This window comes from Sander vitreus, chromosome 2, assembly GCF_031162955.1.
Source record: "Sander vitreus isolate 19-12246 chromosome 2, sanVit1, whole genome shotgun sequence".
Taxonomy (NCBI): Eukaryota; Metazoa; Chordata; class Actinopteri; order Perciformes; family Percidae; genus Sander; species Sander vitreus.
In genome coordinates this window covers 25,399,393-25,422,174 of record NC_135856.1, presented here as the reverse complement: position 1 = coordinate 25,422,174, position 22,782 = coordinate 25,399,393, and the positions used below count along the sequence as shown (strand labels likewise).

Below are 22,782 nucleotides of genomic sequence, written 5' to 3'. Positions count from 1 at the left end.
AGAAGTGCGATAGACAGTGTTACATCCATGAGGAGGGCATTGTTTTTCTATACAACAGAACTCTCTCTGTGGTTCAGCTGCTTGTTTACTGACTCTGTCATGCTAATGTACTTACGTAGGTCACAGGGTTCATCCTTACCACGTGTGTCCTCCATCATACAGACATCTCACGGCCCATTATTCACCCATAATGACGTTATCTTGATAACCTCAGAATAACCACAGCCCCCTTGACTTCCTTTGTATCTCTGATTTGTCTAATCTTTTTCATGTTTTGTTTCCATTGCAACTAATTGTTCTAATTATACCAAGCTCGGATGACTTCTGACCTTTTCCTGTGACCCATATTGACCCGTTTACAAGTAATGCAGATTATAAACTCCAACATAGGAAGCATTCAAGAAAAAAAAGAAGGAGAAGTCCACTTCGAATGACTGCTGTTATTATCTATTGCAATATTTCCAGATTTTGATAAGTCTTTGGCCATCCTTTCTGGTCTTAGCTCTCGCTGATTAAGCATTCCTTCGGCAGCTGAGAGAGAGTGGAGATATTTGAACCATTTGGAGAATGCTCCCAGTGTGACATCCGAATTACTTGTAGAAAAGCAGGAGGCCAATTTTGAGCCCAAACATCTGTCCTGTGGTTTGGTCCTCACACATTTTAGTGGCCACAGTGGGCTTCGTCTGGTTTCAAACTCTCATATTTATTTCCCTTTGCCATTTCATTAATATCTTTCTTCAGCAGTATTTCGGTGTATTTGGGAAGCAGTAAGGAGGGCAGCAAGCATTAGTAAGAGATACAAGTTTCTGCTTGTACATTTTGGTGGGAAGAAACAGGCATTGTGTACTCGCACTCATCTGTGTCCTCATGGGAAATAAACAGCAACTAAATCAGTTGTTAGCTTTGTGTGTTATCTTTAAAGATGAAAGGACACTGAAAACAATGAAACTGCTGCCCTGGGGTTTCTGTAGGAAGAGAAAAAAGCAACAACTGGAGCGAAGAATGAGACCTTTGATCTGTGCAGTCAGTCTCATTCAGTTAGTCTGAGATTGTACCCAGAAATAGAGAAGACGGGGGTCGAGAATAAAAGTCCCAGTTCACAGAAGTAGCCTGCACAGAACTGCAGAACTTTTATGAACATTATTTCAGAGATATTGTAATGGATTATTTGTTTGTTTTTCTCAATAAAATAAAATAAATGTATTGTCTTAAAAAAGATGAAGTAGAAAATGTTTGTCGGCTACACTGTACATTGGAATTCTTAATAAATTGAAATCTGACTTAGTGTTTTTCAGTATAAGATGAAGGGTGAAACGAGGTCCTGCATGACAGACACACACCACTTAACCACAAAATCGCCATTTCGATTCTGACTGGAGACCTTTGTTGCATGCCTTTTTCTCTCAAGCTCATTAAAACATATTACATTTTAATTATTCTTGCACATACTGTATGCTGACAAACTGTATGCTAACACATACAAAAGAAAACTAAAAGAAAGATTGTGCTAAATGGATGGCCTATTGAAATGATGTACCAGCTTTTTTTCTTTGGCTTTTGTTATCTAAATATCCTACCTTTTTCTGTAATCATAAGCTTCGATATTTCATTCTTTTATTGTCAGCCGTTTTTTATTTTTTCACCAAATTGAGTGTTAGCCTGTAATTATATTTGTTATTCTATTTTCGCCATATTGAGTTTCAGTTGTAGTTATTTCATGTCCTATTTTTTTTTGTAAGTTTTAATGACCTGGTGAGGTTTCACTATAAGCCCCACACAGGTTTCTGACCTCTCCAGCACACTCTCTCTCTCTTTCCATGTGAAAGACATACTTTTGATTATTGTTTTCTATGAATGTGTGCAAATCAATAAACCAAATCCAAAAAAAAACATCTCTGCTGAAACAACCTGATCTGAGAATGTCTGGTAGCTTGTGTTTAGTTTCAGGCTACTGGCAGCCGTTGGTGCACAGTCACTGCAGCCTGGCCTGTCTGCTCTGGTTTCATAAGCAGAGAGCGTGAATGACCTATATAATTCTCTGAGGGAGGGGAAGTCACCTTGTTGGCGGACCAGCAGGCAGGCAGGCTGGCACGCAGCGACAAGGTTTTAATGTGTGGCACTATTAAAGGGCGGACCACTGACTGCATATTAGAAGCAGATCCTTTAGAGGGACCTCTCGTTCCTGGCCGTAAACTTTCTGGGGCTGTTTTTTGTTGTTGTGAATTGCTTTCTTGTTAACACTGCTTTGTAATGGTATGAAGAGGCCAATGTATGGGGGGAATATTCAGCAAATTAACAGATGAAAAACACATCTTGACATGGATTGGATTTGTGCATGCACACGTACACACACATTAGCTGAAACCATGGGGCCCGGTGCCAGGAAGATCTAGTCAGACAAACACCTCACCAGAGACTCCTCTAAGCATCCTAACAAATTGAATGTGTGTGTAGATGGACAAGAGGGAATTAGATCAGTGGTCCTGATTGTATCTGAGTGTGCTGGTGCAGTACCCCTTTCCAGCTAGCCCCCTGGAGGGAATGTGTGTGTATGAGAGAGCGTGCAAGGTAGAGAGACAGAGAAGGGGGAGAGAGAGTGCTTGGCAGCTGGTTTGATGAAGGATGTAAGGAGAATGTTAACCAGACAATCACCTTGCATGTTATTGATTGAGATGGGAGAGAGGTAATTAGAACAGAAAAGAAGGGGAAGCTGAGGCCACTTTAATGTTTTGATACAAGGTGTTCTCTCTTTGTGCCCATCTACGTGTTGTGTTCTTTGTGTGTGTTGTGTTTTTGTGCATGCACATTAAGGGAAATATTTTATCAAAAATGGTACTGCATATCCTAACTTTTCCGTATGTTCAGACCTATCCTTCCATGCACAAAGCTTTTAATCTTCTCAGAATGTAAATGTATGTAAAAAAAAATATTGCATGTGAGAGCAAACTGATTCAGTGTCATTCCATTTAAAAGTAGCATGAATAAGTAGCATACCCTAATGTACTCCTTTAGCCTCACCCACAGGGCATACTTGCTCTGCAAACTGATGAAACCATGTCATGTTTCATACCAGACTCTACTGTGGCAAAATGTATCTGCCAACCTCCCTTCATCTTTTGCCTCACATCTCCATTTAGCAGAGTTTGGTTTAATGTCCCTGAAAATGCATTGAATATGGCTTAGCAACGATTCTACATATAGTATACTAGAGCCCAATTTAGACTGGATTTTTGAAGCCAACATTTTTTGTTCTTAAACACAAAGGAATACACTTCTTGGTGCTTTTATACAAAGTATGTAATTGTGACAATGTTTCAGAATCGGAATAAGGTTTATTGCCAAGTAGGTTTTCACTTACAAGGAATTTGCCGTGCCGTACAATAAACATGTTACATAAGAATAAATAAAAATACAGGCAAAGTAGTGCTAAAGTCAAAAATGTAAAAAAAGAAGCAAAATTACAATACATATGTGAAAAGATGCTATAATAAATATCGACAATATACTAATATCTGTACTGCAATTTATTGGCGCAACATATGTCGATACTGACACGCAGCATCTCTGGGAAGTGATATCCAATGATACAGTATTGGCCCACAGTCGGGCTCTAATACTGATACTGTACAGTTGCTCTGTCAATCTGTATTAAAAATAAACAGAATTTATGAGTGACATTATGAATGTCTTACCAACCTAAATTTGCTCACATTTCAGTTTTGATCTATAAACTGACAAAGCTACTACAACTGATGACATCTAAGCAACCAAGTTTAACCAACAGCCCGTCCTTCACTGTAATTAAACATGACAAACATATCAGAAGTAAGTCTATGAGACTGATGCATACCCCGATTTAAAAAAATATTGTTGTATTCATCTAGTAATTTACCTTGATAAAGATCATATTGCCCAGCCCTACTTTGTGTGCACTGCGAGTTCTTTTCAGTTTTTTAAACCCTGTAGTAAACTGCTTTGCCTTTTTTGTTAATAGAGTAACTATAGTCAGACATCATCCATTACTTTTGACCTTTCACATCTATTACCACGACCCGCATGGTCTCATTTGCAGGAAAAGGTAAACTGTAACTAATTCTCCGATTTAGCAGTGCATGAGTAAGAACATACTGTACACCCTGAGCTGTAATTGTCATGTAATTGTAGAAATCAGTCAGTATTAAAAGCAGTACAGGATTCCAAAGAAAACAAAGCCTTGGATCAGGCAGAACTGCAGCAGACTGACATCAATTCTGTTGCTTGCTGGTTGTTGCTAAGAGTAAACAATGACAACAAGCTACTTTTTTTTTTGTATTATTAAATAAAATTTAATTTATTATTTTTTATCCACCACTCAATACTTAAATACTCAATACTCTAGTGCCTCACACTTTGTATGCCAAAAAAGAGACAAGTGTTTTTGATCCTACTTAAATTTGACATCCTGCTCTGTGTCTCTCTGCTTATTGAATTTAAATAATCTCCTCTATAATTCTGTCATTCTCATGTATGTAAGCCTGGTGAAGCTATAAATCAGTTGAGTGCAAAGCCTTCCTCTCTTGGTTGGCAGACATCTTTATGGCTGTGCTGCTACTGTACTGTGGGTCATAAAACCACGAATGTTTCACAATGTGTTTCAGTCAATAACACTGAAAGGAAGGGCACTGTCTGCCCTGGCTTTGGTGTTTACTTTTGAAAAAGCTTTGTTGATTTGTCGACATCTAGTCTAAAAAAACTTGTGTGTGTTTGTGTCCTTTCAGCTCGCCACTGAGACAACCGTCCTCAACGGCCAAAGTGTGCCTGGTTTGTGGCGACGAGGCATCAGGATGCCACTACGGTGTCGTGACATGTGGAAGCTGCAAAGTCTTCTTTAAAAGAGCCGTGGAAGGTATGGCAATAACTCATGTCCAAACAAGATATCACTGGTTAGGTCTTTTCTAGGGGGACTGAGAGCATAAAACACGCTGAGAACACACTGCAATTTTAGAAAACACAAGGAAATGAATAAAGAAAGACATTGTCACCACTTTGACAATACATGAATACTGAAGAAAAACACAAGTAAACTAGAAGGGCAGACCTCCACCAAAGCATGCCCCATGCAATGTTAATGTTCCGAATTGAGGGGGCGTTCATGTGAATTTTCCCAGTCTGGAACACATTTTTCCTATTATTTTGACACCACATGAATGCAGCACAAATACCCTATCTCGCGATTTTAAAGTGCCCATATTATGAAAAAAAAACACTTTTTCTGGGATTTGGGGTGTTATTTTGTGTCTCTGGTGCTTCCACATGCATACAAACTTTGAAAAAAAACATCCATGCTGTTTTGAGTGAGATACGGTTTCTGAATGTGTCCTGCCTTCAGTCTCCGGGTGAGCTGTTCAAAATCTGCATGGCTTTCTACGTCACTAGCCGAGACGAGGGGCCTAGGGGGCTAACCGTTAGCATGCTAGCTCGTTCTCAATGGCAAAACACTGCTACAACACACACAAATTCACCCCAATCTACAAAATTAAATTGTATAGAACTACTTACATGTCGCTGTTCTGCAGGTATTCCACACAAAGTTGGAAGTGCGCCCTCATTTAGAAGAAGTCTCCCGGCTAATCCTGCCTTGTACAGGCCGAAGTTGCAGAAACAGCTAGCTAGCTCATGTAATCCTTACCTAGCTACTGCGCATGTGCGACTGACAACAAAGATGTTACAGAAGTTGAGAGGTCTCACTCTGTTGCTAAAACAGAGACCTGACACAGGGTGAAAAGAGGAGCTGCAGCAATGTGCAGTACAACAAAAATATGGTGTTTTTTGAAGATTAAACCATGTAAACCTATTCAGGTACAATCTCAAATTACAATTATGAACCTGAAAATGAGCATAATATGGCCACTTTAACAAAAGTAAAAATGAATCTGTGTATCTGCCCCGTGATTGGGATTCGCTCCAAAATGTAATGGGTTCTTCCTTGGCCCATTTTACGCCCTTCCACCAGGTTTCATGAAAATCGGGGCAGTAGTTTCTACATAATCCTGTTGACAGACAAAACAAACATTACCACTTTGACAACACAGACAGCACAAAGAAACGCACCACAAATACAACAAAAAAACAAGCAAATGAAGAAATGCTGAAAGCTGTACACAACAACGGAATTAGGTTACAACACAATAGAAGTCTCTGGCGGAGCTAAAAATGATGAACATGCTCGTAATTACTAAAGCTAAGTGAATAGTCAATATCTCCTAAAATATCAAAATCATGTAATGGGAGTGTTAAAACTTAATTGATTGCTCTTTCATTTGCATTTTCTTTTATTGCAGTGTGTTGAGCTGTCTTGGCCACTGCACATTTCTTATACTGACCATTAAAAAGAGAAAAAATATTTATTTATTATTGTTTAGCTAAGAGAGACATATGTTGTTTAAACTCTAATCTTAAAAATGATACTTGAGGAGAAGGAGGAAGCTACTGTGCCTGTATTATGCTGCTATTCAACAAGTTTCATTCATGTTGCATTATGGGCAAAATTGGTGCTCACAATTGTTTCACTGAATATCAAATAATTTCAAACAATATCACCTGAACTAACAACCGTAGCGTTCGGACCGATTGGTGGATACACTACTCAATTTAATAACAGTAGTTTGTGGGTAGTGCCTTATGCCAAGTACGTGTGTTTTTCTGGTATAAGCTTACAGTTTTTCCAACTGGGAAATGTGTGCAAAATGCAAATACAGTAACTCTGCTTTCAGTAATTTTCATATAAATAATCATATTTTTCCTGATAGAATAGTGTTTGAGATAACATTTATTTTGTCTAAAAGATCATTAAAATGACCAAAAACATTTGGTACACTACATTAACAGACTGTGACCAGTTTTGTGGTACATCATGGAAAAAAAGAAAAGAAAAAACATTCAGTAGGTAATTCTCCTGCAGCCACCCTTTATGTTATATTTAGCGGAGGGAAAATCACAAGCAGCCATAATGTGCTTTTCATTTTGTGCCTGTTGCCTGAGGCGTTGACCTCACTCATTAAGAGGAGTGTTTGAATGCGAAACACACCCTTACAGACCCAGTGCAGGCAGAAAAAAACAAGCAAACAAGCCTGCCAATCAGGCCCTCTAGGTGTTTTCTTGACCGTTGGAGGAATTGCACTTATTCCCAATCAAATCATGCCTTAATTTGATGATATTTACACACCGTCATTACGAAGACCTGAAACCAGATTATGTGTCAACGTTTATCGAATCAGACGTTCATTTGTTCTTGCTTCAAGCGTGGCCAGCGAGCTGGCGGCAGATGCTAAAGATCTGACTTTGTGTGAGAGTGTTAGTCAGGTGAGGCTCTGAAGAGCCTAGATCTCTATATGCTATGTGATTGAAGGAGAATTTTTTTTTTATGTTAATCTTGATCGCTATAAATATGCGAGTACTGTCGATAGAAAAAAAAAACGAGCCAAATTGGTGCTAGCAAACTGGAGTTGCTGTTGTCGGGGCAAATTTTAGAGTGCCTTTGTGCCTCTTAACAGACACAAAATGCAATTAAAATGTCTGTGCAACATGAACAGGGCCCTTACATGGCCTTACATGCGTTTTCAACTTGATCTGGTGTTGGTGAGTAGGAGGCTTGGCAGGCTAGCAGGCTAGCATCCTTGCTTCTGCTTTCTCCCCGCCTTCGTCGCTGTTCTGGCTATGTCCTCCAGAGGACAGGTCATGCCTTCGCGACGAAAACTTGAAGTTTATTCCCCCTCAAAAATAGGTAATTGAGCACTGTAGTGGTTATGACCATATCAGTGACTATGTAACTACATGGAAACGGGCCAAATTATGTCTGTGGCTTGCACAGTGATAGCATTAGAGAAGGCTAGCTGTAGTCTCGCGCTGAAGTCCCGTTGTAGCAGGAAAAGGTAAACAGTGTGCAGATCGCTCCGAGAAGCAAGGATGCCGGTCGGGCCTGCTAGCCCGGCTAAGGGAACTACCACACAGATCGCCACTGCCAAGCCTCCTACTCACCAACACCAGATCGATCTACAAATACACACGGAACTGCTGCATGATGATTATCACAGAAGCCTGGCTGAACACACGGTAGCTAGCAGGGCGAGCTAGCTACCGGCAGGATCGAGACAGGGTAGGTGAATTTAAACAATGTCTGAGTTGAAAACGCATCTTGTTGTCACGTAAGGGCCCTGTTCATGTGGCACAGACATTTTAATTGCATTTTGTGTCTGTTAAGAGGCACAAAGGCACTCTAAAATGTGCAAATGTGTAAAAATTGGCTGGAATTCTCCTTTAAACTCTATTTGTCTTGCATATGAAGTATAATTATACTGAAATTTACTCATTGATTTGTGTGATGCCGTTTAAGTCTAATGCAGCGCTCTTTACGTTATGAGCATCTTTGTTTTTGATTGGATTTTCCTCTTGATTCTGTACTTCCAAACAACTGCAACTGTGCAAACTATGACAGCGTTATAAAGGCCACCCATACAGGATTGTGATGTCATCGAGGTTGTGTGTGACGTGTACGCCCTTTTGATGTGCATAGTGAGCAGTTACCTTAATTGACCCCTCCACAGCTGGTGCTGAGGTGGAAAGAGAGAGGTAAGGTGGACGGAGGCAAAGGATGAAAATAGTAAGAGAAGGATTTTGCAAAGTGAAGAGAGAGGACAGTGTAACAGATACAGTGAGGGAGGGGGGGGGGGGGGAGGGAGAGGAAGGACAAAGAAAAAGTCAGACGCAGACAAAGAGATAAAGAGAGGAGGAGCCGAGAGAGGGAGTAAGAAACAGGGAGAGGGATGGAAAACAATGTGTCAGCAGTGAGCACCGGAGAGGTGTAAGTTAGGATGTGAGAAGACGTTTTACTCCTCCCCTCTCCCAGTATTTCCTCCTCCTTCTCCTCCTCTTTTCTCTCAAAGTTAAACACTTAGACTTTAATGCAAGATATAAAGGCTTCGGAGAGTGAGCATCTGTAGAAGGGGAATAATCCAGCCCATGCTTAATTTCTTTTGGCACCGCCTGCCTCAGGGGACAAAACTTTTCGGTCAGCTTTAGCTCATTAGACGACAAACTGGCTCACAGCCCTTTTACTAGATACTAGTTCGCATCAACAAAACAGATCAAATCATCTGACTGTGGAGGGTCTGGTTTCCTCTTTATCCAAGACAGACAAGTCATTGTTAGGTAGCTTTATTTAACATCACCGGAGCTTGACACAGTTATTCCTTGAAGTCTAAATTTTAGTTTTACATTTAGACCCTCTGTGTGGAATGTCTGTTGGCCACATGGGCCTTTTGCTGTCCAAATATGTGCACTTACAGTCCTCATTAAGAGGACAAATATTCATTCCACTTAATTTTTGTCATATCTACCAGAAGGCACGGCCAACTGTGCAGCATGAAGTTTATAACTGTTATATTTGGAAATACTGAAATATGTGCACCGACTGTGAGCTTTTTTTTTTTTAAATGCCCTAAATTCATTCTTTAAGCTTTCACATTATTACACACTTCATGAAAGAAACATTCATTCACCTGCTCTCCTATTCACTACAAGTCATCTAGATTATCTCATTAAGTGTGGCAGCTCTTATACAGTACTCACACATTTTATTTACTGTTATATTCTTGCATAGTAAACAAACATAGAAGAAGGGTAATAACTTTTATGAAGCTTCCAAGTTTTGCAGTTGTATTACTAATGTTGACTTTACTGTCACATGCAAACATGCAACCAATTTCTAGCCTCAATTGACATGAATGGATTCTTCAGTTTATCCTGCGCTGCGGGAAAATGCCTTCTGACACAAAACAGTTCGTAAATATGTGTTATCATCCCTAATGAAATGTGGAAATAGCTGAATGCATTTATATGTGCTTCTTTCCTGCATCCACTCCACTAAAGACTAAAGTTTGTTGATACAAGACAGCTGCATTCAATAAAACGACTCCATGTGGAGCGCATTTGAAGAGTTGAACGCTAGCTTATTATTCACATGTCATCAGTGGCTTGGCATGTCTGCTCTTTACATAAAAATACTAGGCCCCGCTTTTAGCTCACTAGTAGTTTTTCCGCTGTTCTCTTATTGAACGGAGAGATTTACAGACTTTAGTCAACCTTGTTATGGCCTCACCGTGTTCTGTGATGTGATTGGGTTGTGGTTTCCATGGCGCTGGTGTCAATCTAAAAATCTATTCTTCGGTACCGCATCTGTGGGAGAGGTCATCTGAGGACACGTCTCGCACTGTTTCTGCTTTGACTAGCAGCTCTGCCGTCCAATCGCATCTTTTTCAGCTCCGGCCGGGGGAGTAAAGGCCTCCCTCCGTGCCGGAGTGAATGCTTCAGGTTGTGTGTGAGAGACTCATGTAACAACGGCTGGAGTGAAGCCATTTAGCAGTATTGCCTTGATCCAAGAGCCTCAACACCTCTCACTTCAGAGCTTCTTTGATTAAAAACGGCATATAACATACATACAAACCCAATCAAACATGCATGGACATACACTTCTTCACAGTACAGTATTAGGTAGAAATTAAATCTACAAATCTTACTGCAAGCATGTGTGTGACCCACATTGCTAATAGGGAGGAAGGGTCTCTCTAATGCAACCCAGATACATACACAGTGTGTACAGTTCACAATCCTTAGTGACACATTGGTACATATATACACTGTATATTAATTCATTAATGAATTGTTTGGCCTGTAAAATATTAGAATATTAGAAGAAATAGGAAAAACTGCCCCTCACATTTTTACTGAAACTATGTTGACATCTGCAAATTGCTTGTTTTGTCTGACAATGAGTCTAAAACACAAATGTATTTTATTTACAATTATGTAAAACTGAAGCTAGCAAATAGTTGATAAATGACTTAAATACTTAATTATTTAAATTGCTTTTGATTATTTTTTTTTTTCTGCAAATGGCTAATCAATTACCTAATTACTTCAGCACTACAATATACTTTATTATTTACAGCATTTTGCCTACATATGAAGCCTCAGTAACAGGTATGCTGCATGATTGATGCACGTATGATGATATAACTCACTCATACACACACACACACACACACACACACACACACACACACACACACACACACACACACACACACACACACACACACACACACACACACACACACACACACACACACACGACTTCCTCTCTCAGTGTCCTCAGTTCCCCTGGCCTTGGCTGACCTGCAGGCCCGATGGCTCCTCAGTGGATATAATCTGACCTCCATCTCTTCCTGCTCCCTGGTGATACCTTTGTTCTTTGACATGAATGCAAAAAGGATCCAGTGCAGCCAGTGGGTTACACCTTTTGTGTTCAACCAAATGAGCAGTGGCAATCTGATGGGCTTTATCAGTGTCTTCACTAGTGATTGGTTAGATAAAGATACAGTACTACAAGTGTGGTGGCATTACTTTTAGTCTTAGTGTACCACATACTGTGCTGTAAATGCTCACATCAAATGCACTTGCTCGTAATAATTACAAACAAAGTAGGCGCAGAAAAGAAACGCATAGTTACACAATTAAGTGGAATTTCTCCACGTTAATGTCCTTCAAGATACAAGTTAAATCTTTTAAAATGGGCATTCAAGTAATGTTTTAATAGACGCATGTTTTTTGTACAGCTTTGATGAGAAAAGAGGTACAGAGGAGTGGGCATATTTCTATAGTAACTCTTTAGTCTGAAAACACTTAGCAGCAAGCACTCTTTATTTGATTTGGAAGAAAGTCAAATGTGTTTTTAACCTCTAGTTGTAAGATCATACACATTTTTAATTTGTACAAATTAAAATCTGAATGTCTTGACAAACTGTTGGTGTAGTGCTGGAATAAAGTTATAATGCATTGTAGTTGAGAGTACTATAAGACACATTTTGGATCCTAAGTGCTTTTATCATGAACACCGTCATATCAGGCTGGATTTGTACATTAAACACCTCCAAAGACCATATTGAGACCCACATAATGACTCTATACATTATGTACAAAGACAGCAGATGGTGAAAATCTTTGTGAGACCAGAAATGCACAGGACAATAGGTTTGAGAAATAGCAGATTATTATAGAAGTAAAGAGATCAGTAAACAAAATAACAGCTTCTATTTACATCCTTTTTTAACTTCTGTACCCTCTTTTTTATAATGATCCAGACAGGGTAACTTAATTGTGTAGAGCCTCATCCAACACAGCTATATTTGTGTTGTCCAAAGAACTGGAGTAGCAGTGCCATTGCAAGGCAGTGATTTGCATACTGCTGGCCAAGTGGTAACAACAATAACATCTCTGAGAGGCCTGTTTTTTTTTTCCGGTTGTTTGGTATTTCGTTGGCTATGTAATTTAGGTTGCATAAATACAGATGAATGACGATCACAAAAGTGACCAAATGCTTTGTGAGTGGATAATTAAATGGCATTAATCTATGAGAGTGACAATGTTTTAAGCACATATTTTAGTTACATGCCGTCTTGCGACTGCAGGACTGGCTTGCAACTAAGAATTCTGCAGCCACTACTAAATGCCATTTAGAGAGTCACAGTAGTATTATTATTGATGATGTGTGTCAGCTACTGTATCTGAGAGGCTATTTAAACAATCGGGGGCCTGACCACTTGTGTCTAGTGGCTATTCAAAAATGTCAGGTTAAAGGCTGTATTTTAGCAAAGGCCTGAAGTCCGTCTGTTTTTTGTTTGTAAAGTAGATGCTCTGTAGCTGTGCTGATGGCAGGACGACTGCAGGACAGATTACTTTTGTTAAAGCGGGGGTCCCCATAGGAGAGAGTATTTCCCTTTCAGATGAAGGTCCTCATAACTGATGTACGCTGGAGCTGACAGACTACTGAGACTACTCAGCGGGTTGTTGCCAGATTGTGAGATCATTAGCTAAAAGAAGATGTGAGTGAACTCCGTTAAAAAAAACTCTTAGGGTTGCCATGTAATGGAGAATGCTGACAGAGTGTGTATTGTTCCAGAAAACAGAAGTTTTTAGAATGATGTAAAATTGAATACAGTAACTTATAGATTTTTGTGTATGATGCAAGTAAAAATATAAGTCAGAATTACTACATAAATTAACCATTTTCATAGGAGATAAAAGGGGAATATTTTTCGTCTTCAATTTTATAATTTTACAAGGTAAGAAAAAAGCAGCATTCATCATTAGCCTGCAAGTGCCAGGTTGATAAGCAAATGCCCATATTCAGAGGTAAACATGAGGACATGCACACACAGTACATAAATAAACAACTTCTCCACACACACACACACACACACACACACACACACACACACACACACACACACACACACACACAATTATTAACAAGATTCAAGGGAATGATCAAAACAGTTGACAGGAAGGCTCCAGAGTTTTCAGAATTGCCAATTGGGCCGGCCTATCCAAGTGAGTGTGTGTGTGTGTGTGTGTGTGTGTGTGTGTGTGTGTGTGTGTGTGTATGCATGTGCGTGCACTAGGGGGGTGGGGAAGGGGATGGATGCGTTGTGTTTCCTGTGTCGCAGTTTACTGTTTTTTAGAGCAAGAAAAATGGGCTTATGTAACGGTCATGTGATTTAGCCAGAAATAGTGGTGGGGCTACAGCTGCTGCCTCTCCTCCTGCAGCTCGGTTCCTTGGCTTTTGGCAGCAGCCAGAAAGACACTGCGCACTACTCCTGCTAGCTCAGAAAACAACTTCTGCTCAGTCCTACACACAAATTCAAATCCCGTATTGTAGATGCAACAAAGGCAATGGACAGAATTTACAAACTGCATGGAATCTCAGATACGTCTGAAGAAATAAAACCATACAAGCGAACATGCAAGGAAAAACAGATTGATATAGGCCCTACATTCACCTGCAAATATGTGCATGCACTCAACCATATACATCATCTGAGATGTGCACACAATTTTAACATCAATACATTCACTGGGGTCATTGGGGTCACTACACAACATTTTACCACTCCATCTGGGTTGTGTGTGTGTGTGTGTGTGTGTGTGTGTATGGGAGTGAGAGAGTGAATGACTGTATGTGTGCACGAGCATGAGCCTGCCTGTGTGTGGGCGTATGGCGCTGAGGCTGGCGGACGTGTGGAAAAAGGGAAAAAGGAGGGATGGAGACGCAGGCGTAGAGATGGAGAAGAGTGGAGGAGGAGAGAGGAGCTGTACAGTGAAGAACTAGTGGAGCGGAAGGAAGCACTCTGAAATGGGAGATCATTGGGTTTAGCTAAGGGCTAGGCAGGAGGCAGGAGGGATTCTCGCCATGTTAGCATCACTGTCAGGAATAGTCTAGCTGCAGCCAGTGTCCTGGTTCCAGCGAATATTAATACCCTCATGCCACATAATGTAAAATACACCATTAGGCATGCGTTGTAGAATGTGAAAGCAGAATAATCACAATTTCAATCATTTTCACAGTGATAATCCTGAAATGTAGATCTCTGATATTGTTAAGATATTTCACGGGTTCCTGGGTTGACCTACATTACAAACAGTCACCGACAGAGACTCTACTGTAGAATCAAACATTCACTTCTGTTCATGTGATCACATTTATGCAAATATTTAGTGTTGCAGAAGCCACCTTTCTCTTCTTTATTGCTCTTTTTGCTACACATCACAGCTGCTGTTCTATGTCAAACTGCATGCACGGTTCACCGTCATACTGACGCTGTGTCTTGTTTTTCTGTAGGTCAGCACAACTACCTGTGTGCCGGGAGAAATGACTGTATCATTGACAAGATTCGAAGGAAAAACTGTCCGGCATGTCGCGTACGGAAGTGTCTCCAGGCTGGGATGAACCTAGGAGGTGAGGAGTCACACCCTCATTACAGATTTGGTCTGTCACGTGTCTCAGATGTGACATTTGAGTCAGCTTTGCTTATAAGAAATGATAGATGTGGAAAAGCAGGTCTGGCTGTAGTCACAGGAGGTCCGCATATGCGGAGTCATATGTTTGTGTGTGTGTGTGTGTGTGTGTGCGTGTATATAGTATATCTGAGCACAAAACAGTATGCGTAATGCATCCACAGAAGGTGTAGATCTACAGTACTCTATACGATGGCAGCTGACAAAGCCTGCAGACAAGTTACAGTGTTGTATTATGAGAAAAGACGACCGTGTAGTTGAGAGGGATGTGGAATGAAATATATTAATTTATTGCCACTGGCTTATTCCAATTCAGGGTCGCAGCAGCATACACAAGGCTAAAAGCATACTTGATAGGTTTTCAGTCCATTAGAGTTATTGAAATTACCAATTCTATGGTCCCCGAAGAAGCTAAATTTAAACATGAATGTAAATGTATAGCAAAATTTGGTAGCGCTGTCAAATTACTTGAGAAAACAAATGTGGCCATAGGGGGAAAAAACATGCACACATGCAGCTGCTGCTGATACAGAGAGTAGCCAGAGTTGTCTACTTCATGCTTTTAAGTGAATTATTTGTGAGTCTTCTAAATAAATCCAAGGTGAAATATTTGCAAATTGGAATATGTATCCAAGCAGTGGTGAGAGGAGGTAATGAATGCCTATGAAAAAGTCCTCAGACTTTAGACTGACTAGCTAGCTGCACCCTGTACTGTGATTTCAGATTCCTTGACTTCCTGTCAAAATGAACCATTTACAGAAATTACTGTAAAGTTGTTTTTATTAATGCTCATCACCTAATTATCATAGCCTGTGGCATGTGATAGTAAAACATTTTTTTTGCCATTAAATGTTCAGCAATTACATCTATTTGGATATGCAATGGGATGAAAGTGTAAAATCAATGAATATTGAATATCTTAATCCTTGGGGATATTTTAGCACTTTTTAAAAGATCATGTAATTTATCTAAAGTACTGTACAGTACTAAGATACTGGTTTATACAAAAGTCTGTCATCTGGAAATGCTCTAGAACTGTCTGCTGTCATGTCAAGTTTAATTGTATAGCCCAATATCACATAAGAGATGTACAGGCCCACAACAGCAACAACTCCCAACCTATCTCAAGCTTTCTAAGACTGAGTGTACTTAGTAATGTTTTAGTAAATAGCTGCGAGAATAAGGTTTTCATTTCTTATTTTTCCTCATAAGAGTTTTTTCTGATGAACTGATGACGTTAGTGAGCTTTATTAAACAGGAGAATCATTTCAACACGTATTGTTGTGCACAGTTAAATGTGCAATGAAAACGCAGGTGTTGATAGAACATAAACACTTTCAATTAATGATGCAATATAACAAACAGAGGACTACTATTATCAGTGCATTATGAAATGTGTTGTAGCTGGAGGAATTTCTAAAACAGCAGTCAGATTGCTGGGTTATTGTCAGCAATCATATAAAATACACTAAAAGTGAAGTGCTCACAATGAGGGCAAGTACTACAACATGTCAGTAGTGTGGATACTGTTTTTTTTTTTTTTTTACATTTTGTTCAAGGCCTGTGCCTTTGAATGTATTAGCCAACACATCTATCCTGGAACCAATCCAAATATCTGATAGTAGAACAAATGGGCACTGATTGGGAAAATCAATTCCAGAAAAGCACTTTATGATACATTTTCTGCACTGTGAATGTATGAATGGCTATTTTTAATGGCCGATTTGACTTGCTTGTATAAATTTCAGTCAACAAAACTAAGTTGGAATGGATGTTTTATTGAGTAAATACAGAGTTTTAACACAGTCCTTTTTTCTTTTACTTTGACATAATCACTCTCCACAAGCATTCACAGTGTTAATGCACAGAGAAGATTGGAAAGTGACAGTATTAAACCCACTCACAGGGAAATAACTACAGGTGGACACTGGGATAGTCTTGCTTTGCCAGACCCTCCTCCAAAGCGCGCTGAAAGAGGGTCTGGCTACTCCACATAGAATTCGATGAGGAGGAAAACGTGCTCTGGTTTAATGGCATTTCTTTAAACCAATCAGAATTGTCATGGGCTAAACTCTGCACAGAGCTGCTGTGTCGTGCGAGAGAAAACTCAGATTGGACAGATAGTCTAGCTCGCTGCCTCAATTTACAATGCAGAGATCTGAGGAGCAGTCAACAATAGTCCTCATAAATCCACCAAATTTAAAATTCCAACACAAAGAAAGCGGAAGGAAACGGAAAATACATGCATCTGGCGGAATTTCCTGCAGCACCAGGGAGCAATCACCGGAAGTGGAATGTGAAGGCTATAGACTAACGCTGGGATGAAGGGCGGTCTTATAAAATGCTATATGAGCAGCAGCAGCAGTGTTGAAGTGGTGTTTGGAGCAGTATAGGCTAAATGCAGCAGAGCAGAGCAGAGCAAAAAAAAAAAAAAGTGGACACAAGTCTGCTTAAATAAACCTGCCGGTTTCCCTCAATCACTAATAGATAACACTGGCACTCCTCTAAAACATACACCAGAGTGAGTGAGCACAGAGGCGAAGAGGGAGTGCACAAAAAAAACCTATAGAAACCACATTAGATACTGAGCCTGACATAAGCTATACAGCTGTAAGGGATACCTGGGGTTAGGTTACCCTTTGACAATGCATCTCCAACAAACTTGGTTGGAATGGATACATTTGAATTTAACAATTCACCATGTGTCAATCATATATAGAGACGTCAACTTAGCGGCAGATCATTATTAACTTAAGCATATTACAAGTACAAAAACATGACTTGGAGTAAACATCTCTTTTTAGTGAAATGTTATGTAGTGTTGAGAAGCAGCAGATGACCATGAGTCATGAATAAAAGCTTAAGGTTGCCAATGAGTGTGGCTGTATGTTTGGGAAGCAGCAGTGTAACCCATTAAATGGAAGCAGACAAGTAAAGAAAGCTGTCAGCTTCCCAAAGGTTAAGATTAAAAATATTTCTGTAACACTGGCTAAATATCAAGTATGTGGAAAGAAGTGAATATGATTACCATTAACAATCCCAAATTTGCCTTGAAGGGAAAATAATTTATTGAATTAGCTGTGTAAAGGGCAACAGTCATGTTTATATTCCTACTGCCAATATACACTAGTATCGTCTACTACAGACCACGGCAGTGGTGGAAAAAAACTAAGTACCTTACTGTACTTAAGTACAATTTTGAGCGACTATTTTATGCTACTTTATACTTCTACTCCACTAAGAGGCAAATATTGTACTTTTTACACCACTACATTTATTTGAAAGCTTTAGTTACTTTGCAGATTTACAGTAGATTGATGATGATAATATATATATATATATATACAGTTGTGTAGAAGTGATATTTCTACATGGCAAATAATTTACTAGTAAGTGTTGTAGAGTCATAGAAAACCAACAGACCCAACAGTCATGACATGCATGCTGCTCATTCTGTGTAATTGAATCTGTAATTGAAAGGGGCATGTTCAAAATAATAGCAGTGTTGTGTTCTTAGTTGTGTAATTAGTGATGTGATTGATTCTGTGAAGAAACAGGTGTCAATTATGGCCCATATTTAAGGAAGGAAGGAAGCAAATGTTGTGCATGCTCAGCGAAATGGGTCGTTCCAGACATTGCTCTGAGGAACAGCGGACTTTGATTACAAAGTTGATTGGAGAGGGGAAAACATATAAAGAAGTGCAGAAAATGATAGGCTGCTCAGCCAAAATGATTTCAAATGCCTTGAAATGGCATCTAACTACCATTTGAATGGATCGAAGAATAGCCAAAATGGCAAAGGCTCAACCAATGATCAGCTCCAGGAAAATCAAAGAAGACTTAAAGTTACCTGTGAGTACTGTTACGATCAGAAGAAGGCTATGTGAAGCAAAGCTATCAGCTAGAAGCCCCCGCAAAGTACCATTGCTGAAAAAAAGACATGGACTGAATAGGTTGAAATGGACACATTGACTGGCCAAAAGGAGAAATGGGGCAACATTCTGTGGACTGATGAGAGCAAAATTGTTCTTTTTGGGTCTAGGGGCCACGACGACCCCCATGCACTGAATTCAAGCCACAGTACACTGTGAAGACAGTAAAGCATGGTGGTGCATAAATCATGTTATGGGGATGTTTCTCATACTGTGGTGTTGGGCCTATTTATCGCATACCAGGGATCATGGATCAGTTTCAATACATCAAAAAACTTGAAGAGGTCATGTTGCCTTATGCTGAAGAGGAAATGCCTTTGAAATGGGTCTTTCAACAAGACAATTACTCAAAACACACCAGTAAGCGAGCAAAGTCTTGGTTCCAGATGAACAAGATTGATGTTATGGAGTGGCCAGCTCAATCCCCAGACCTCAATCCCATAGAAAACTTGTGGGGTGACATCAAAAATTCTGTTTCTGAGGCAAAACCCAGTAATGCAGAGGAATTGTGGAATGTAATTCAATCGTCCTGGGCTGGAATACCTGTTCACAGGTGGCAGAAGTTGGTCGACTCTATGCAACACAGATGTGAAGCAGTTCTCAGAAATAATGGTTATGCAACTAAATATTAGTGCAGTGATTCAAAGTAAAGCAAACCCTTGAGACATTTTTCAGTTTATACAGTAAATGTTTGAGTTTGTAATGAAAAATGCAAATACTGCTATTTTTTTGAACAGCCACATATTCCTTTTTCTTCACTTTCTGTAAAGGTATAGCACAAACCTGATCAATTTTGATCATGTTTTGATTTGGAATTGAATGTGCAGTGTTCCCAATGCATTGATATTATGGATATTGATATGAAGCTATTCTAAGGATTTTAAGCATTATTCACTTTTTTAAACACACTGCTATTATTCTGAACACAACGGTATGTATATATATATATATATATTAGGGCTGTCAAACAATACATTTTTTAAATCGCGAATAATCGCCAAATTTCTATAGTTAATCACGATTAATCGCATGTTTTATCACATGAATAAAATTCTATTATTTTGCATTTCAGAACTGTTTTTAAGTACATATTAACAATGGAAAGCCATTCTTACCAGTGTATCTTAATTGGGAATCAAATGAATGCAAGGAAAGTTACTTTATGAACTTGACTTTAAGATTTTAATCATTATTGCACAATTCCTACAAGTACCTAACCTAACTGAGATGTAACACTAACACTTTGCTTATACAGTACAAACAAAATGGTCCAAAAACCAGATGCCACAGCAGGACATTTGTAACCATTACGTTTTTCTAATAAGGAATGTAACAATTCTCCTGGACAGAAAAGGGGGTGGACAATGTCCCAAATGACAAAAACAGTAAAAAAAAACGATACAAACAACACAGTCCTAAAACCGTATGCTGATATATATAGTCAATATAGTGTGCAGTAACTTCTAAATAATTTTGATTACTCACTGACGTCCAGTGATCACCGGTTAATGAGACAGCGTTTGCAGCACTTTGCAGCAGTTCCAGTTGCCTGTTGTTTTGTTTCCAGTCTAGCTAGATCCGGTGTGGTGTTGTAGTTTTTCGAACGTTACTAGTTGTTGCAACAGCATGTAAAAAAACGACAAAGTTTGCTAGGCCAAAAAGAACGTTAATCTCGCAATAAAAAAATTGACGCCGTTAAAATGGGTTTGCGTTAACACCGTTAATAACGCGTTTAACTGACAGCACTAATATATATATATATATATATATATATATATATATATATATATATATATAACTAATAAGTTATGATATATTACTATAGTTTAGGCTATCCAACAATATATAAATAACTAAACATTAACACCACATTTACCAGAATGCGATTTGGCCCAGGTATATTTAGATAGACAGGAGGAGATACTTTACATTAAAGCATGTAAACATGTTCTAGTAACAAACCAAAATACTAGTATGGACCTGAAAATTACCCTTTAAAGGAAAATTCCGGCGCAAAACGAATCTAGGGGTTAATAACAGATGTGTGCCCACTCGATCGTTCTCTGGGACATGTTTTCATGCTAATCAAATGTGTTTGTAGCTTGAAACAAGCTAGCGCGGACCGCTGATTAGCTTACATCGCTAGTATTCGGGGCACAGGGAAAGTAAAAACCTATTTATACCACTAAAAAGGCTCAAAATATCACCACACTTCAACGGTAGCATAATGAGAGTCCCTAAATGTTAACCGAAGCATTGAGAACTTTGTAAGTATACAGACAGTTTATTAAAAAGATAGATTATAAAGTTGCGTTCTCGTATACAGGCGGCCGCCGTCTTGGGAGCTACTGTATTTCTAAACACACTAAGCCTTTTTAGTGGAATAAATAGCGATTTGTTTTTACTTTCCCTGTGCTCCGCATACTAGCAGTGTAAGCTAATCAGCGGTCCGTCCTAGCTTGTTTCAAGCTACATAACGCATTCGATTAGCATGAAAACATGTCCCAGAGAATGATCGAGTGGGTACACATCTGTCCTAGGTTCGTTTTGCCCCAGAATTGTCCTTTAAGTAAAAGATCTGAATACTTCTTCCACCACCTGGGTAAAGTAAGTCAAACCAATTCGGCCCATAGCTAACAGAAAAAAGCAATACATTAGCATAATTTCAAACGAAAAGCGAGACTAGCTAACCAAACCAGTGTGAATAACAAGAGCCTGATAGGAGCAGAAACTTAGCAGCCAACAAATGATCATGCACTTATCAAGTAACAACTAAACAGATGCAATGACCAGTGAGTAAGTAAGTAAATATGTATTAACTTATTAATAAGTCTGTACTGTAATGCTGCAACAAAGCTGAAACACAACTGAGAAAACAGCCACATAAAGTGGCGTTTTTCTTAAGCATGTTAGCTAGCAAGCAGCAAGAGGAGAAGGCATCTCAGCAGTAGAAAATCCTTAGGTAGAGAGACGCAGAGAAGGGAGAACTCCAGCATCCCTCTTGAGGTAAAGTTTGTGGGTAGTGAATGACCTTCCAACAAACAGATTTGGGGAATATAACGATAGCAGCAGCAGCTAATATTAGCGCACATGATGGTATAAATGCTGCATCTATAACACTGGCAGAGAAAAATACATGACAGATCATAAAGCTTTAAAAAGAGGGCATTGTTGCACAGGGGGTGTTAAATATATGTGTTGTGTGCAAGTATTGCAGCACACCTGGAGTTAATAGCCTGAACAAGCTGAGAGGCTTGGCTTATAGGCCCTTCTCACAGCAGCCATTTTGAAATGTCATTGTAGGAAAAACACAGGTGAAATTCTTCAAATTAATTATGGTCCCATTCAATTTTGTGTGTCACAGCCATTTCAGTGAGCTAGCGCCTGCATGCTAGCTCATACCAGGGCCCTAGCCCTCGGAAATAGAACAGGACCATAATTAATGTTATTAATTATTGGCATGTCAAAATGGCTGATGAGAAAAAGTCCTGTTGTATGAATGTATGTATGTTTTTATTTTTTCTTTGTTTATTATCCCTCAAATATCGCCTTCTATCTGTGTATGACTAAACAATACACAGGAAATTAAACATGATTATTGCAACATACTTTTTACTGGACTGAATTTTTGACTCACATCCTAACATTTAGAGTTACAACTTCCCAGAAGTAACTTACTTCAGATACAGAGATAACCGATTTATTGTATGAATGTTGTACAGTGGGAATTTGATCAGCACACCTTTAACATTAAAGTGGGCAATACAAAATCACATTTAATAGCAGTACACATGCAGCAGACTTGAATTTTTGCACCCCGATACTAAGTATATATATATATATATATATATATATATATATATATATATATATATATATATATATTTAGGTGTATTATTTGCTAGTGTCTGGGCCCTTTTACACAAGCTTTAAATAGCTTACCAGGGTGTCCCATTTTACA

General features: G+C 39.2%; 1 protein-coding gene across 1 annotated transcript in view; it reads left to right on the top strand.

The window, feature by feature from the left end:
• nr3c2 (nuclear receptor subfamily 3, group C, member 2) overlaps nt 1-22,782 on the top strand; it is an 84,024-nt gene that overhangs the window by 41,299 nt on the left and 19,943 nt on the right. Inside the window, exons 3-4 of the mRNA XM_078262787.1 lie at nt 4,758-4,885; nt 14,714-14,830. Of these exons, the coding sequence (XP_078118913.1) occupies nt 4,758-4,885; nt 14,714-14,830 (245 nt within the window). The remainder of the gene's footprint in view (nt 1-4,757; nt 4,886-14,713; nt 14,831-22,782) is intronic.